We start from the raw sequence: 19,064 nt of genomic DNA, 5'->3' as shown, positions 1-19,064 counted from the left end.
CTCCATGAGGTCTTGGGGTGGTAATAATAATAATATAGATATAGATAATTGATGTCTATATCTTTATCTATAATGGATAATTTTAGTCATACACTCAGAGCAGGTGCTCTTATTACAGAAAGGAGAAAGGCGTTACAGAGGTCACTCTGCTTTGTGCCCATGTAATGCAAGGAGACAAAATTAAGAGTAGCTGAGAGGTCATTCCATAGGAGATAACTTGTATACAAGATTAGGGTCTGAGTTATCAAAAGAGAGAGGCAATTTTAACCCGAAGCTGGTGAGGTGGGAAAGTGTAACAAAAGTGGTATGATGGGATTGCACAGATCCACCGAAATAATGTAGTGTGTTATAGAAATCCATATCTTTTTAATTAGTGGATTCTCTGTGGATTCTTCCTCACAGTCTTGTTCTGTATCAGACTCATGGTTACTGACTAATTCTAAATCAATTTCACTATCATCATCTCCGTTAAATGGCTCCTCGTCTGTCAAAGCATCATCAATAAGGTGACGTAACCTCTGTTCTTCCTGGTCATAAGTCATCTCGTAAAAAAAAAAAAAAAAAAAAAAAAAATTATTCTCAAAATACCCTCCAAATATTTACAAAAACATATTTGCTAGAATAAAAATATAGAAGATACTTTTTTTTTAGTAGAATATACATGAAAACAACTTATGTTTCGGAAGTAAATATAGTCACCCTTTTTGGTAAGGTAGGGTCTGGTGGACCCAGCACACTTTACACCTCTGCACACTTAACTTGCTTGCGAGTAACGGCGTGTTCGTCTATGGCATTGAGTAGCGGGTTACAGGAGGGGAAGCTATACTGAGGCATGACCCACTGCCACGTGTTGTTAAAAAGTTAGTCAATTTAAAATCTTTGGGGGTCTGTGACATCCCACCTTACTAATGGCAGATTAAAGTGTGTTTGGAAAGAGAAATGGTTAAGATGAGATCAAAGTGTTGGGAGAGTAGGAAGGGTTGTCTGGTATTCTGGTTAATAAATGCCTGATATGAATTAGATCATGTTTACAACCTCATCAGATATTATTTGTTGTAAAAAATTATCTAAGATAGGTATCTGAGTCAAATAAAAATATTCAGAGATAAATTCATTTTGTTAATTCCTTTAAGAAATATTAGTACATAAATAACGCAGCAAGTCAAATGATATCTGACCACCTACTGGCAACATAATATTCAACTTATACTGTAAACTTTATATCTTTGCAACTGATCACACTGATGATGAGCTAACAGCTACAGGTTACTAGGTTACTAGCTTACTATCAGTACAATCAGTCACAGAAGTTACCAGTTTGTAATATGAATCAACTGAGTTAATGTTGGCAGGTATGGTGTGAATTAGGGTATATGTATTGAGAGCCTTATGAATCCTAAACCCCAAAGCCTAGGACATTAACATCAGCACCTCTTTAAATGGAGAAAATAAAATAACAACAAAAAAAAATGTAATTAAGAAAATATTTGCAGATAAAAGCTTTAGCCACTTCATAGAGAGTGTACAGGATATTATGATAGCACTACAAAAGTTTACATCATTATTATTATTATTACCCAAGACTTCATGGAGTAAAAGACTCATCTAGGAGGTCCTTTTATCACACATTCATCTCATCATACCGTGTCTTAAACACACTCAAACTTCTTGCAGACACCACACTCTCAGGCAAGGCATTCCAATCATTCACAACTCTACACGAAAAAAACCTGCCTCTCACTCCCTGCTCACACTCTCTTTATACAGTTTCCAGGGATGACCTCTGGTTCTCCCCTGATCTCCCACTATTCTCTGTAGAACTACTCCACCACTGATCTTATAATAACCCCTTACCAACTTGTGGGTCTCTATCATATCTCCCCTCTTCCTTCTCTCCACCAGACTCTGCAAATTACATCTTCTCAATCTTTCCTCATACTTAACATTCCAGGTCAGAAACTACCTTAGTCAGTCGCCTTTGGACCCTTTCCAACATCTCTTCATCCTTCTGAAAACCCAGTGACCAAATATGGGCACAATAGTCCATGTGTGGCCTAATCAAAGCCTTATACAATGGAACAAGAATCTCCCTACTTCTACATGTCAGTGTACTCTGCATCATTCCCAGAAGTCTTTGTGTTGTCTTCACAATTTTGGCAATGTGTCCCCTAAATTTTAGAACCTTATCCACTATCACCCCAATCTCTTATTTCCTCTACCTCCAACAATATATTCTCACCAAGCATAAATTCTGCATCCCATCTTTGTTTTCCAAATTTTAAAACCTTACATTTTGCAACATTGAACTCACATCTCCATTTGCTTGCCCAATCACTCAATTTATTCAAGTCTTCCTGCAAGGCCACAACATCTTCACTACTCTTTATGGTTCATACCAACTTTGCATCATCTGCAAACAACTGAATATCTGCATCCAAATCTTCACCTATATCATTAATATACAAGTTAAACAGTAATGGCCCTAAAACTGACCCCTGAGGCACTCCGCTAGTGACTTTCCATTTCCTGGATATCGCACCCCCATACACAACTTGTTGATACCTATCAGATAGCCAGTCTCCAATCCAATGCACTAATCTAATATCCAACTCCATCTGCTCTAGCTTGACTGTCAACTTATCATGAGGTACTCTATCAAAAGCTTTTGCAAAATCCAAGTATATTACTGTGTATCCTCCTCCTTTGTCCAAGGAAGCAGTCACTTTATTGACTGCTTCCTGATTCTGCCATTACTAATTTCCTACTGACAATTTTCTGTCAAATGAATCTGCTATCTTTCAGGACTCCAATATTGTCAGATCTTATACTTAGTCTTCTAAGGCACTTCTCACTGTATCAATCAAACTATATCATCGTCTTCCTTTGGATCTTTTCCCTAAAATCCTAACACTTGTTTTGCTGACCTTTCCTCTCCCATGTTTAGCAGCATGAGGTTAGTATTCTACTCCCACATTCTTGAATGTTAATAAAGTCAACTTCCTTCCTATATCTTCATTTTAAACGTGATTCTGCCATCTGCTAATTTTTCTCAGAATGCTCAATATCTATGATTTCCAGTCTTTGAGCCTAGCGATCACAGATTTTTAACCTGGCTCTCTCAAATATATAAGTTAAAACTGGTTTGAACAGTCTTATATATAGGTACATTAAAAATTTATTCAGTTAACTTCCTACCAAACCAGCAATGCTAATTTTGCTGTAAGTTTCAATATTTAATTTGCCATCTTCACTAAAAATTATGCCTAAATAGCTGAATGTTTTACTTGTTCTACAGGTTCCAATTCAGGATGCAGTTGATGTTTACAATGTTTCTGCATATGTTCATGTTGTCTTTTTACAGTAGCATTTAAGCTATTTCAAAATTAAAAATATTATTTTTTTGCATCTTTATAATAAAAAAAAAAAAAGATGGATACATATACATATATATCAGAGAACCAATATTGCACATTCATTGCAGTCAAAGTTCTTTAATGTTTCTTCTTGTACATTATAATAAGCATGAGAAGCATGCCTAAGAGTTTTATTATTACCTGTTAGCAACATCATGATTATGTCTACACCTCTACCTCAAATTGGATTTGTTGACCGAAAAATCACTCATTTACACCAGCAACCTATTCCACTTGCTCAGAATACATCATAAAAAAATCTAGACTTCACAGCCCTGCTAACTACATATTTAGTTGGCATCCAGGAATGATTCTTCCTCCACCTTCTGAATTTAAAAAAATATTTCCCTGTATCTATGCTGAAAACACATTTACTAACTTTACATTGACCAGCAAGCAGATAAAAGGGTGGTGGTAGATTAGAGATAGCTGTAGAAAGTTTTGCCACTTGGTTGTAATTTAGAACAAGTAGCCTAGTTGTGAAGATACTTCACATGCAAATTTTGTTTGCTTACACTTGGTTAAAGGATTAAAATTAAACAATAGAGTTCTTGGCATTTAAATTATCACTGCATGAAAAAAAAAAAAAAATTTTCTACAACTATCTCTAATCCAAATTATCTTAATAATAAGGAGATACAGTAGAACCTGCTTACTGTGATCGCAGATAATATCATCAATTGGCTATTGTTATCAAAAATCAGTCAAACCAAAACACATCTGAAATCAAACCAAAACAAATCTGAAAATAAACCCCAACTCAACATCACCAGAATTAAAGATCGGTACTATCAACGTAAGAAGCCTGAATGACAAAGAAATGGAGCTAGCTGAGGAATTAGATAAGTACCAGATTGACATAATAGGGGTGACTGAAACAAAAAAGACCAAAACTGGTGAGATCTTTCTGAGCAATAAATACAAAATGTTATATTCAGGCAATGACAATCAAGGAAAAGAAGGAGTAGCCATAGTATTCAACACAAAATATGAGGCTAATCTTCTTGAATGGCAGTCAGTCTCAAGTAGAGTAATGTGGGCAAATATGAGAATGGGGAACTGGACAATGAGACTTATTTGTGCCTATGGTCACACAGAAGGTTCTACTAAGGCAGAAGTGGAGGAATTTTTTGAGGCTTTAGAAAAAGCAACTGACACAATGAAAAATGAAAAGTTGGTCCTTGTTGGGGATCTAAATAGTAGAGTAGGAAATGACTGTGAGACATACAAAAATATTTTGGGAAAATTTGGAGAAAAGAGCAAAGCTAATAATAATGGAAAATATCTGTTGGATTTCTGCTCAGGACATGGACTGGTTATTACTAACACCATGTTCCAACATAAAAATGTGCACAAATTCACATGGAGAGAAGAGGCTAGGAATAAGAAAAGTCTCATTGACTATGTTATTGTTGATGGTGATGTTTTCTCCCTGGTGCAGGACACCAGAGTGTACAGAGGATTTGAAATTGGAAGTGATCACTATTTAGTCTTGAGCAGGATAAAACTGAATTTCATATTGAAAAGAATAACATGTAAGAAAGTTTTAAAGCGAATAAAAGTTGAGCAGCTCTCAGATGTGAACTGTAGGCTAAAATACACAAAGATTATTGAAGAAAAAATTAAAGAGTTTGAGAACAGGAATCAAACCTTAGAGATTCAGTGGCAAACTCTGAAGAAAACATTGATTGATTCTGCCAGAGAGGCATGTGGTGAGGTTATCTGTAAGGATAAAAAAATCAGAACTCCCTGGTGGACACAGGAAGTTAAAGAGGCAGTGAAGGAAAAGAAGAAAGCATACCAAAAGTTCCTGTCAAATAAGTCAGCTTGTGCTCTTAGAGAATATAGAGACAAATGCTAAACACTGTGTAAAACTAGCTAAACAAAAGTCATGGGAGGACTTTGGCAAGAATATAGAAAATAAATATCAAGAAGGTGGCAAAATATTCTGGAGGTTGTTGAAGAAGCTTAAGAATGGAGGAAAGAGTGCTGTAAAAGGAATTAGAGATGATAAAGGTGACATGAAAATGGGAGAAAAAGATATCCTTGAAGTATGGAGTAATTACTTTGAAAAACTGCTAAATGAAAGAAGCAGTGATGACAGCACAGTGGTAAAAAACACTGACCAGTCATGCAGTCAGAAATACATATCCATACTTGAAGTAGAAAAAGCCATCAAAGGCTTGAAATGTGGAAAGGCAGCAAGAGTAGATGATATTCGACCAGAAATGCTGAAGTATGGTGGTATAAGAGTCTTACAGTGGCTGCACTGCATAGTTCAGAAAGCCTGGACAGAGGGACGAATTCCCGATGACTGGAGTAGAGCTCTCATAGTACCCATATATAAAAAGGGAAATAAAACTGCATGTGAGAATTACAGAGGTATTTCCCTACTGAGTGTTCCTGGCAAGATCTATGCAAGTATACTTGAGAAACGGTTGAAAAGAATTGTGGAAGAAAAGCTTGGTGAAGAACAAGCTGGATTCAGGCCAAATAGAGGCTGTCAGGATCAGATCTTCACTTTACGACAAATAGTCGAGAAGTTAAGTTATCTGTATTTAAGTTTTGTCGATCTGGAAAAGGCATACGACAAGGTGCCAAGAGAGAAGCTATTCAATACACTGCAGTTATATGGTGTCAATGGGGCATTATATCAATCAATACTTAGTCTTTATTTGAGTTGTAAGTCAGCAGTTAGAATTGAAGGAAGTACAGGAAGATGGTTTAATGTTAAATTGTGAGACAAGGATGGTACATTATCCCCTCTGTTATTCATTATCTATATGGATCACATTATGAAGGAAAGTGGTATTAAACATGATATCAAAATTGGAGATGTTAATGTCAGCTCTTTGCTTTATGCAGATGATGTTATACTTCTAAATAAATCTGCTACAAGTCTGCAAGATTCTCTGACTAAATTGAATAGCTGTTTAATAGATATGGTATGAAGGTCAGCAATAAAAAGACAAAGACAATGAAAATAGGCAGAATCATTGAAAATGTCAACTGTGTTGTGAATGGAGAACCTGTGGAACAAGTAAAACATTTCAGCTATTTAGGCACGATTTTTACTGAAGATGGTAAATTAAATATAGAAATAGACAACAGAATAAGCAAAGCTGGTATGGTGGGAAGTCAATTGAATAAATTCATATGGAATAAGAGAGAAATTAGTCGGAACACTAAATTAGCTGTGTACAAGACAGTGTTCAAATCAGTTTTAACTTATGGATCTGAGAGCTGGGTCAGAAGTAAAACACTTGACCAAACACTAGAGACCACAGATATGAGAGTCCTGAGAAAGATTATAGGCGTGAACAGATGGCATCAATGGCAATATCATATTAAAAACGAGGATATTAGAAAAAAACTTGACATTGTCAGCATCCAGGAATGTGTTAGCAGAGCTAATCTCAGGTGGTATGGTCACTTAAACAGAATGGGCGAGGAAAGATTAGCAAAACAAGTGTTCTCTGCCAGGTTGGCAGTAAAACGACCTAGAGGAAGACCAAGATATAGGTGGATCGATACTGTACAAAGTGCTTTAGATGATAGAAATATAAGATCTGATAATGTTGGAGTCTTGACAAGTAACAGACTGATTGGGAGGAAAATTGTAAATAGGAAATTAATAATGATGTAATTTTTTCATGTAGTACTATCATATCCTGTACACCCCTTGAGGGTACATGGCAGGAATTTGATGATGATGATGATGATGAACCAAAACACGCAATTTAAAATGAATTAAAATAATCCGTCTATTATAATCAAAGTTCTGATTATTGTTAACAAAATCCTCAAATGTTTAGCTTTTTGCATCTCAAAGTTCTAAGAATAACAGTTAATCAGGAGAAAATTTGAAAAAAAAAAAAAAAAAAAGACATTTGTCGAAATCTGACTTTTTTGTTAATCCTCCTTTAATCTTATTCTTCTATAGAGAGTTTATTTTTCACTGGTTAGACTATAATAAGTTTAGTTTAATCCTTTATCCAAGTGTGAGCAAACAAAGTTTGCACCTGAAAGTATCTTCAGAACGGGGAAAGGTAGTGCAACACCAGGCAACTCATTGCAAAGGTGGAGAAAGCTCTCATTACTCCTATCTCATTATCTCCCATAATGCAGAGCACATCTCCTTGCCGATATGTGTAATGCTATGCATTAAGGCAAGGACCACTACCCATACCAGTTTCGACCTTTATCGAGGTCTCATCAGTGGGAGCCTTTGTATCTCCTCTACTGGGCCTGGCTCCCACTGACGACATCTCAATAAAGGTCGAAACCGGTATGGGTAGTGGTCCTTGCCTTAATGCATAGCATTACACATATCTGCAAGGAGATGTGCTCTGCATTATGGGAGATAATGAGATAGGAGTAATGAGAGCTTTCTCCACCTTTGCAACGAGTTGCCTGGTGTTGCACTACCTTTCCCCAATTCTGAAGATACTTTCAGGCGCAAACTTTGTTTGCTCACACTTGGATAAAGGATTAAACTAAACTTATTATTTATTCTTCTGTAAATTTTATATCTTCCATGCAAATGCAGGTGAGTAATCTTAATCTTCCATAAAACTTAAATCTTCCAGGCAAATGCAGGGGGGTGTAAATACAGTATAATTGTGATTTTTCGAGTTTATTTTCATGCTCTCTTTCAGTAAGTAAATTTGACTTGAAGTGCTTGTTAAAACAGCCCTTAGCATTATGGCAGAAGCAAGTAAAAAACGTCAAAATTTATCTTTTCAAGAAAAGCAAAGAATTTTGGAGTGCTATGATAAGTTTCCCAAAATGAGTCAGCATAGTGCGGCTGTGCATTTAAACTTCAACTCTTACTAATGAGAACATGGATCAGAAGAGAGCCCGATCTGGTAAGGATACGCAAGTTGAATCAGCATTAAAAATTTGGTTTAGTAATGTTCGTGAAAAGAATGCTTCTATTAATGGGCCTTTGATGCATCAAAAAGCAGAACTTGCAAGAACAATGGGCAAAGAAAATTTCATCGCAATTGATGGATGGTTTAACAGGTGGAAAAAGCGAGAGAATATTGTGTATAAGCATATCCATGGTGAAGAAAAATGTTGATTTTTTTATCAACATTTTTATTGCTAAACATTGCTAAATATTCTTCCGAGGATATTTACAATGCAGACGAAACAGGACTCTATTTTTGTGCAATGCCTTAGCATACTTATTTCTTTAAAAATTGAAGTACTAAAGGATTTAAATCTTCAAAAGAGCGAGTGACAGTTCTTTGTTGTGCTAATATGAAAGGGGAGAAACGAGAGCCCCTAGTGATTGGAAAAAGTAAAAATCCTCAGTGTTTTAAAGGTGTCAAAAGTTTGCCTGTTGACTACTCTTCTATTGCAAATGCTTAGATGACTAATGACATTTTCAACAATTGGTCAGTTAAGTGGGATCTTAAATTAAAGCAAAAAATTGTCTTGTTAGTAGACAACTGCAATGCACACACAAACAATTTATCATTAAAGAATATCAAAGTAAATCTTCTTGTCTTTGAACACTACATCATTAATTCAGCCCATGTGACCAAGGCATCATACGAGCTTTTAAAGCTTATTATCAAAGCAAAGTTCGTGTGAGAATTATAGCTGAACTTGATATAAAAAGGCCAATCTGATTCAAGTGCAATTGCAAAAAAGATTTCCCTTCTTGATGCATTGCATTTGATAGCAAAGTCATGGAAGCAAGTCTCAGAGAAGACTATTGAAAACTGCTTCCATAAAGGTGAATTTTTTAAAACAACTCTGAAACTCCTTCTTCTGAAGAATTTGAATATCTTAGAAATGAAATTTTTGATAAAACCCCAGACAGTATGTCAAAAGAATAATTTGGAAATTGGTTGGATATTGATAACAACGTTGAAGGCTACAATGACAGTGTCGGAAATATGTCAAGCTGCTTCCGACGAGAACTTTAAACTAGTAGAAGAAATTGATGTTGAAAGTTTATTTTGCACTTGGTTAGACTATAATAAATTTAGTTTAATCCTTTATCCAAGTGTGAGCAAACAAAGTTTGTGCCTGAAAATATCTTCAGGACTGAGGTAAGGTAGTACAACACCAGGCAACTCGTAGCAAAGGTGGACCAAGCTGCTATCACTCCTATCTCAGTCTCTCCCATAATGCAAAACACATCTCATTGCGGATATCTATAATGTTATGCATTACGGGAAGGGCCACTACCCAGACCGGTTTCGACCTTTATTGAGGTCTCGTCAGTGGGAGCCAGACCCAGAGGTGGAGAAACCAAGGCAGAAGCGATGGAGGGGTCATCTTTACCTATAGGAGTTGCCAAAAGGTGTGCCACCTTATTATTAAATTACTTTGTACTACCTTACCTCAGTCCTGAAGATATTTTCAGGTGCAAATTTTGTTTGCCCACACTTGGATAAAGGATTAAACTAAATTTATTATAGTAGAAGAAAGTGAACCTAATACAAGTATTGAACAAAAAATTTTTAGAAGCTCCTCCAACCAATGCCCAGATGTTCTACGAATACTTCGTCATGGTGTGCAACATAGAACAACAAACTTCAAAAGGCATTATGAGTATGAGCAATTTATTCATGAACTACTAAATTCAAAACACACAACAGACAACCCTAGATAAGTTTTTAAAATAAATTTAATGTTGTTGCTTATTAAAAAGTTATTTATAATGATAAACAATTTTCAATTTATGTTCATAACAATAAATTGAAATAAATGGATGCAATTTTTTATATTTTTTGCTTAATGTTATCACTTGTTATTGAAAAGCGACTGTCCCAAAGTGATCACAATAAGCGGCATCTACTGTACATCTTTTCATTATGTGTATATAGGAAATATACGATTTCTGCATTACTTCAATCTATATCTTCTGGGTCTGGTGAGACCCAGAAGAGAGAAAGATTGAAGTATCCACTGATGAGACCTCAATTAAAGATGGAAACTATTCTAGGAATGCATAGCATTATACATGTTGAAAAGGATGTGTGCTTTGCATTATGAGATACTAAGGCAATGTGAAGTCATTAGCATAGTCATGAAGATACTTCATGTGCAAACATTGTTTGCTTACACTTGGATAAAGGATTAAACAAGAAGATAATTTCTTGGCAAGCTTAATACAAATAAAAAGATGATGATTCAGTGATGAACTATACAGTGTTCGTTATGAGGATAGACTGAGGGCATGCAAAGTGCTGGTGGATAGAAGAAAGCAGAAGACTAAGGCATTTAAGCTGTTTCAAGGTAATTACCAGATTAACACTAGGAAGATTTTTCTTATAGCAGAAATAGAAAAATTAACAAGGACAAGAGGCCAACCCTGTAAATTGCAAAAGGAAGTAGTGGGAGTAAGAATTTAAGAAGCAAATTTTTTGCAAAGAGTGTTGTTGCGTGTGTAGACAGTGAATGAGTTTAAGGAGAGGTAGCCTGCAATGTCTAAGATGGACCTCTTACAGCAAGTGTCATGCGATGCCATGGAGGGCTAGAATAATAATTAGCATGTTTCTAACATATCTTTTCTCCTCCATCTATTTACCATACCTTGAGGCCTAGAAATGTATTTATCTTCATAATCAACATTTAACAGGTACAATATTTTTATTATATATCTCTGAACCTTCTCTACTATCTCCATGGATTTAGATTCCACAGCTGAATTCCAGACGAATCATTATTCCAGCCAGCTGCATTTTAAGCCTGTTAAAGAGGAATGGAAAGCAAATATTTTCCATTTTAAACCTGCTGCTAACAGCAAGAATCGTTAGACTAAGAGAATCTTTTATGCTATTAAAAGGACATTCTAACAATGCTGAAATAAAAAAAAATCAGAAGATATCCCTTGTTTTTATTCATAATTTCACTGAGTTATTTTGCTAGAGAGGGGGAAAAAAATCACACATTTTCCACATTCATTTTCTTTAAATTTAAAAGTTTTCAAGCATAAGGTAAGTGTGTATGTTCTGCTAATTATTTAGAGCAGCAAGTTAGTTTCATTCCTGCCCTTTCCCCATTTATTATTTATAGACACTGATAAAATTGTATATGATTCTCCCTTATCCAACACATTCGTCAGTTCATCATAAAACATAAGTTGATTGCTAAAACAAGAGATGCCCTTTATAAACCCATGCTGACTATCATAGAGAATCTTATGTTCATCAACCTAATCCTGTATTCTATTTCTAACCAATCTCTCCATCTTGACTACAACCACAGTTATATATACTGATATATAACTGAAACCTTCTGCAATCTGCATTAATTTTGAACTGAAGTAAAAATACTTCATTACCCAATATGTGGGTTTTCCATATTTACAATACTCACAACCACTTATTATACAAATTAATATTTTTAATAACTTTCATAGTAGTAATATTGTGAGCAAAGGTTGGTCGATTGGTAGAGCCTCTGCTACTAATGGCTCACACAAAAAGTTAAGCAAGTTTGAGAGCGATTAGTAGTTGGAAGGGGCTCAATCATTCGATGCTGTTGGCACACTCTATCTCGACGAGTCTTTGGACTCCCTGGAGGTGTCACATAATCATAATAATAATTATCATCATTTATGGTGCAGATTTCAAAGATAAAGCCCTCTCATGTGAGATTTACAGGATTTTAGGGATGCTATGGGTGATTAGATTCCAATATGATCCATGATATTATTATTATTAACTGCACATCTCCTAGGAGTCCAAACACTTATCATGGAAAACCCACATTAAGCATATTTCACACAATACCTATCATTCTGCATATTCACCACCCTCTAAGCAAAAAAAAAAAAAAAACCTAATCTACGCATTCCTATGAATCACATTTTTACTAACTTCCAATAGCAAACGCCTGTGTGTCTTAACAAAATACTGTATACATTTCTATTATGTTTCCTCTCCTATGTCTGTCAACCAATTTTCATAGCCCATAAACCTTCAATCAATATCCTCATATGGTACATTCCATAAGCTTGACATCATCTTGGTCACCTACCTCTAAATCCTCTCTGCCATTTCTTCATCCACAAAAAAAGAGAGACAATCTGAGCACAGTAGTCCAGATGTGGATATATAAAAGCCTTATAAAAATGGATGATAGCATTTTGTCTCTACTTTTAAATATTAAAGCAATTCCACTGTGCGCTACTTTGCCCACTTTTGCCATATGTTCTGTGAATTTCAATTTCCTGTCAGCTGTCTATTCCGGAATCATTGGCCTCATCAGTTTCAAGTATTGCAACTCCATCAATATAATATTTAACTAGAAGTTTAATAGAGACGTGCGTTAGACATAATATAATTTTTAAGTAATGGCTTCATACGTGTAATTGAAAAATAAATATAATTTATTAGCCTGTGTAGCTCAGTGGATGTGGCGTTTGCACACCACAGCGCTTGGCCGCACGAAGGAAGATTTCGTTTCGAGTCTAGTCGGCGACTAGAGGAAATTTTTCTAATTCTTTTTTTGACTGGTTCCCGAGTTAGTCGTTCTCTGGCACAGGCAAGCAGGTTTTTCCTCCCGGAAACTCGGGTTTTTCGTTCCGTAAACTCAAGAAAATCGATCGTAGAATCCACATTATTTCAGACATTAAATATATTGTGTTAGGGTTAGGGACCACAAGATGGCGGCACATTTGAGCCGTCTCTTTTCACTGTGCACCATTTAATTAGTGATAGCCTTGGGCAATCTATCTCTGATTGGTACCAGTGGAGATTGACCTGCCCACTCAGTCTCCAAAAGTTAGATAGGGCTAAATGGCCTCGCCTACTCCCCGTATACAGGAATAAAAAGGCGTTAGCTGATTTTTTATTTTTTTTTTTAAATATAATTTATTACTCCTATATATTTCAGAGAGAAAGCAGGTTTACAACAAACAACTGTTGTTAACAGTTCTCGTGCCTTCTTTCTTCATGTTGGAGACTTAATGGATTTTTTACAACACTCAAAAAGAATTAAAATAGAATTTAATACTTCCTATATTTTGTCCAAGTCACTAGGACATCTACGGGGATTACAAAAACACTTAATGTAACATGCACACACAAATCTTAGAAAACTAAGCCCAACCACGTGGGTGACACTAAAGTCCTATCTAGGTGGAGTGCCCTCTAAGGGCGGTAGTAGGTGGCCTGGAATGTAAGGTGGGACCTCTGGTGATGAGTGTTTCCCAAATCTTCGGAAGCTTAATGCAACCATATTTATTAAGATTTGGTTGGTTTCTGAGAGCTGCTGCTTCTAAGAAAAGTCTCTCTTTCTTGAATTTGCTGTGGTGGAGCATGGTGGTTTTCTTCCATGATACTCTGTGGGTGGTGTCCAGAACATGGTCAGCCAAGCCTGAATGGCCATAGTTGTGTTTACAGATGTAAGACTTGTGTTCCTCCAGGTGGATAGATGCTGATCTGCCTGTCTGTCCAAAGTACGCCAGCTTACAGGAACAGGGTACTTTGTAAACTCCAGGCAGCGAGAGCGGAGGGAGCTGATCTTTCATAGAACGGATAAGGGTAGCAAGTTTGCGGTAGGGCTTATATGCTGTGTGTAGGTTGTACTTTTTTAGTATCTTGGCTATTTTTTCAGATGTGCCATGGATGTAGGGTATGGTGATGGCATTTTTAAAATCTTGTTGATGAGAAGGACGGGGAATGGGGGAGGAACTGATTATTTTTTTGATACTGTGTTCGCTGTAGCCATTGGAGAGGAAAGTGTTGTGTATGTGGTTAAGCTCAGTAGTAAGGGCGGTTCCACGGGAACAAAGATTGTGGGCTCTCATGGTAAGAGTTTTGATGATGCCATATTGTTGTGAGGGATGGTGGTGGTGGGAGAGTTTGTGAATGTATCTGCCTGTGTGTGTGGGTTTTCTGTATACAGTGAAGGCAAGTGTATCATTAGGCAGGCGTGTGACTAAGGTGTCTAGGAAGGGTAAACAATTGTTCTTTTCCTTTTCCATAGTAAACTGGATTCTTGGATGTAGGCTATTGAGATGACTGAGGAAGGAGTCTAACGTGTCTGGGCCATGAGGCCAAATAGAGAACACATCATCTACATATCTTAGCCAGATAGAGGTATTAAATTCTATTTTAATTCTTTTTGGGTGTTGTAAAAAATCTATTAAGCCTCTAACATGATGTCCTCACAGCACTTAAGCCTCTACACACGAAGTGCCTTCTTTCTGAATGAAGTTCATGACATATTAAGTATATAGGAATGATAAATCATATTTAGTTTTCTCTTACATGTGTGATGTCGTTACTTAAAAATTATATTAACACAATATTTGCATTGGTGGAACCCTGCTCCAGGAAATTGATGAGGCACGAGATTTAGGAGTGTTGGTGGATAAGGAATTGAAATTTAGGGAACACATTGCAAAAGTGACCAAAACAGCTCATCAAATCACTTGGTTGCTGAAGAATACATTGACAAGCAGAGACAAGCAGGTTATTGTTCCTCTCTATCGAGCCTTGATAAGACCCCATCTAGACTACTGTGCTCAGATTTGGTCACCTAGGTTTCTTCTTGATGGGGAGGAGGTGGAGAGGATCCAGAGGCGAGTGACCAAGATGATAGCAGGTCTGTGGAATGAACCGTATGAGAACAGGTTGAGGATTTGTGGGTTGCAAAAATTGGTTGATAGGCGGAGGAGGGGAGATATGATTGAGACATTCAAATTACTGAAGGGTTTCTATAAAATTAATTCAGAAGATATTTTTGAGAACAGGGCTGGTTGTGGGAGGACTAGGGGACATCCATGGAAACTGGGCAAAAGTGTGGTTAGTAAAGGTGTTAGAGCTGGGTTCTTTACTTTTAGAGTAGTGAATGAGTGGAATGCGCTCCCTGAGTCTGTAGTGGATGCTGTGACTATGAATGAGTTTAAGGCGAGGTATGATAGATACTGTATGAATGTCGGATAGTTGTGATGAATATGATTTGGGGCCTCCCTCGATGAGTCTAATGACTCCCTGGAGTTGCCCGTAATAATAGTAATAGTAATAATAATATTATGTAACTTTGAATATTTTCAGTCTCCAAAATGCCTAACATGACACTTTATTACATTGAACTGGCAGCCATTACCCACAATGGCAGCTTATTCAGGTCAATCCTCCTCTCTATATCGCTTCATTATTATTATTTTTATTTTATATTATTTTTAATGTGACAATTTCGACAACTTAAAAAAATATCTGGTTAATGGTGCCCTGAGTAAGTGTCCAATGCCATAGCGTTGAACACTTACTCAGGGCATTATGCTGCAGAAATAATAATAATAATTAAAAAATCATGGAACCGCTGACAAAAAAATTAATGAAATAATCATACATAAGTATTCTTTAATAAAAGATTTTTCTTAATTTACTACCAGGATCGGAAAGCGTGCAGGTTCATTTCCTGTTGAAGAGAACTTTGGAAGTGTATTAATGAAACAACTGAGATTCCATATACTGAAACATCTTACTTACAATCCAGAAAACTTGTATGTCATAAAATATGGAACATACGCTAACGCAACACAGTTTCCCAGATGAAAAAGAGTCATTCTCCTCCAAATTTAATGCCGACCACCACCATTAAACAAATCGCGAGCTCAAATGGTGAAATGGCGTGTTCACCACACAACGGAAGGTAATAAAATTATTAAAAATAACATACCTGATAAAAAAAAAAAAATGAACTACACATATGTATGGTTCTGAATTCCGTTTGTTTAGACGACAAACTGGGAAAGCCTACGTCTTATTTCAAAATAAAATGAGATACGTGATGAAAATACGGTTGTCATAGTAACTAATCTAGCAAACAATTTCTTGTCAGCAATTTTGTCATAGCCGGCTGATACCATCATAGCAGCTGCTAAGAGCAAGTTGGGTAGTTAGTGTCCTTTTAATTATTAGCTCATATTTAAGTTATGTCCCTAGGTTTTCATTCTGGACAAGTAAGTTGTCATATAGATGTATTTAATATATTTTATACTTGATGCAATGAAGCTCGTTTGCTTTGGAATAAAGCATTTTGAAATGCAGTTATGTAAACAACTATGCATACCTGTAGTGAATATACAGTAAATTAAATTTAAGCCAGAAATAAACACATATAAATATTCAAAGTGTTTATTGAAATTGAATTTAATAACCTGATTCTATTATCTGGTGTAGATGCATTTTAGATGATTTTTCATTGCCTAATATGAGACATGATTATGAAAGTGGTTTGAAAAAGCTTCATATTTAGTCTCTAGAGTAGTAGGGTAATAAGATCATTAGACTTACTGCTCCCCTACACACACATGGTAGTACTGATGTGTTATATGCTTATCTTGCTTGGGTGGGATGTGGAATTCACATAAAAAAAAATCCCAATTTCCTGTTATCATTCTGTCATAAAACAAACACTGAGAAGTTTGTGTGGTATTAAATGCCATTAATTCTCATATGAACACTTAATGTATAAAGGTCACGTTGTCATCATTGAAGATAATGCATACAGAAACAAAAAATGTCATAAATTGAAATTAGAAAAATTAATAATAATAAAAAAAACTGAAATTAATTAAATGGATCATTGTGGAAATATGAGAAACCTGTTGGATTCACAAGAATTAACAAACATCTAGCATGGAAGAATTTCTTATTCAGATACTTTCTTTTTCTTTCAGGGTTGCATGGTATGAATAAGAGCTTACTTTAATTAAAATGAAATCTGACATTTTGACCTTCATATCAAGGTCATCTTCAGGAATATATATATATATATATATATATATATATATATACACACACACATACACTGGATCAAAAGCCACAGTGGTACATACTACAGTGAGCTGAGAATAACTGTTCGATCAATTGTTGACCATAACCTGACCTCTGGTGAAAAAGATATCGCAAAAACATGGTATGAACATAAATTGAAGGACACCTGTGGAATGCTTATTAACTGACCAAATCTCATCAGGAATGATGGCCTGAAAGTCCCAAGAATTGGGATGGCTCACCTATAATTCATGTAACATCTGGAGAAAGAAGAATCAGAAGAAAAGAAATTTAATTGGATAACAACACAGTAATTCGCAAGGCAGTAACAAAAATTTAAAGTTATAGAACTCTAAGAAACAAAAAAAACTGCTGATATAGTTATACTAAGATAATTGTGTTCTGTGTCATTTTATTTATTTATTTTATATTTTATTGATTTTTACTCTTTTTTCACCTGAGGTAAGGATATGGTCAATGGTTACATGGTGATTCAGCAATTATTGTTAATCACCATGTAACCAAGCAGTTATTCTTAATCCACTGATAACCTGAACTATATGAAACCAGTAAAGGACAATGCAAACCAGGATAATTAGCAATGAATATGGAAGAGCAACAAAATAGATGAAAATAAAAACTGTATAACTACTTGGTCCTAACAGCCTTATGAAGAAATTTAAAATTATAAAAATAAAAAAAAAAAAGAAGGGAAACTTCAGTCTCTTGGGATGATATAATAAGCAATCCAGAGACCAACAGTAGTATTACCATCAGGAATGGTGAAGCAGTCCTTATCAATGCCTCTCAAACCAATGCCACAGAATCCTAAGATGACAATGTGATATGGCACACAAAGATTGCAGCAACTGTCCACCAAGTAAGGGGAAGCTGCACTGGCATCTGCTCCATGTCAAGAATGGGCTCTGTTTCAGGAATTGATGATAGCCTGCATCAGCCTTTGGCTATGAAGTAACAACTTCTGTCTAATACCCCACCTTGGGATTCAAATGCTAACAGTAGCAATATAAAATTATGTGTATGTGTTTAAAATTTTAAAAAATCTGCACAATTTTTGATGTAATTTATTTAATTATGGCCGGCAAATCGAAAAACATGACCAACGAACTTCGCAGACTGCAATTTCTACACATGGCATCACAAAACATGAACAGGTAAGTTCTCGAAATATATATTCAATTATCCAGCAAAATCTCGTATCCAGAATAGGCAAGTCCCGTTGTTGCCAGTTAAGAGAGATTCTACTACAACACAGTAATTCACAAGGCAGTAACAAAAATTCAAAGTTACAGAACTCTAAGAAACAAAAAACTGAACTGCTGATATAGTTATACTAAGATAATTGTGTTCTGTGTCATTTTATTTATTTATTTTATATTTCATTGATTTTTACTCTTTTTACGCCTGAGGTAAGGATATGGTCAATGGTTACATGGTGATTCAGCAACCTTGAAACCCAGGCATTCAAGATATACCAGCTTGAATGCCTGGGTTTCAAGGTTCACATCCATAGCTTAGGCAGAGGGCTATAAATATGAGCCTTGATAACAAATCATTTCAATCACCTTACAAATGAGCAAAAACACCCAAACAACAACATTGGGAATTACCTGACTATTCTCCAGCTGAATATTGAGGGATTTACTAAATCAAAATTAGGGGTACTAAGTAATATCCTTAGCAAGCACAAAGTAGATATTGCTTTACAAGAAACTCACTAGAAGATATTACCATTCCAGATGAGTCTTTGACTCCATGAAGTCTTGGGATAGTAATAATAATAATAATAATAATTCCTGGCTACATCTTTCTCACTGATAAACCTGATGAAAAACATAGCTTGGCGATCTACAAAAAAGAATTTCTGAATCTC

The 19,064-nt window shown here is 35.8% G+C and overlaps 2 protein-coding genes across 4 annotated transcripts in view; one reads left to right on the top strand and one right to left on the bottom strand.

Annotated features, from left to right (window-relative positions):
* LOC150106748 (BOS complex subunit TMEM147) overlaps positions 1 to 15,999 on the bottom strand; it is a 95,462-nt gene extending 79,463 nt beyond the window's left edge. For 2 of the 3 annotated variants that reach the window (XM_090392683.1, XM_090392685.1), the window contains exon 1: positions 15,881 to 15,999. In XM_090392683.1, coding sequence (XP_090248809.1) covers positions 15,881 to 15,957 — 77 coding nt within the window. In that variant the 5' untranslated portion in view covers positions 15,958 to 15,999. Of the gene's footprint in view, positions 1 to 15,780 lie in introns of all 3 variants that reach the window. The other variant, XM_090392684.1, reaches the window with a different exon arrangement.
* A 269-nt stretch (positions 16,000 to 16,268) lies between these two features.
* Positions 16,269 to 19,064, top strand: part of LOC150106747 (protein Flattop homolog) — a 64,691-nt gene continuing 61,895 nt past the window's right edge. Inside the window, exon 1 of the mRNA XM_090393467.1 lies at positions 16,269 to 16,353. Within this exon, the coding sequence (XP_090249593.1) occupies positions 16,327 to 16,353 (27 nt within the window). The 5' untranslated portion in view covers positions 16,269 to 16,326. The remainder of the gene's footprint in view (positions 16,354 to 19,064) is intronic.

This window comes from Typopeltis vanoorti, chromosome 5 (assembly GCF_054136105.1).
Source record: "Typopeltis vanoorti isolate ZY-2024b chromosome 5, IOZ_Tvanoo_1.0, whole genome shotgun sequence".
NCBI classification, from domain to species: domain Eukaryota; kingdom Metazoa; phylum Arthropoda; class Arachnida; order Uropygi; family Thelyphonidae; genus Typopeltis; species Typopeltis vanoorti.
This window is presented reverse-complemented; position numbering and strand designations above follow the sequence as displayed.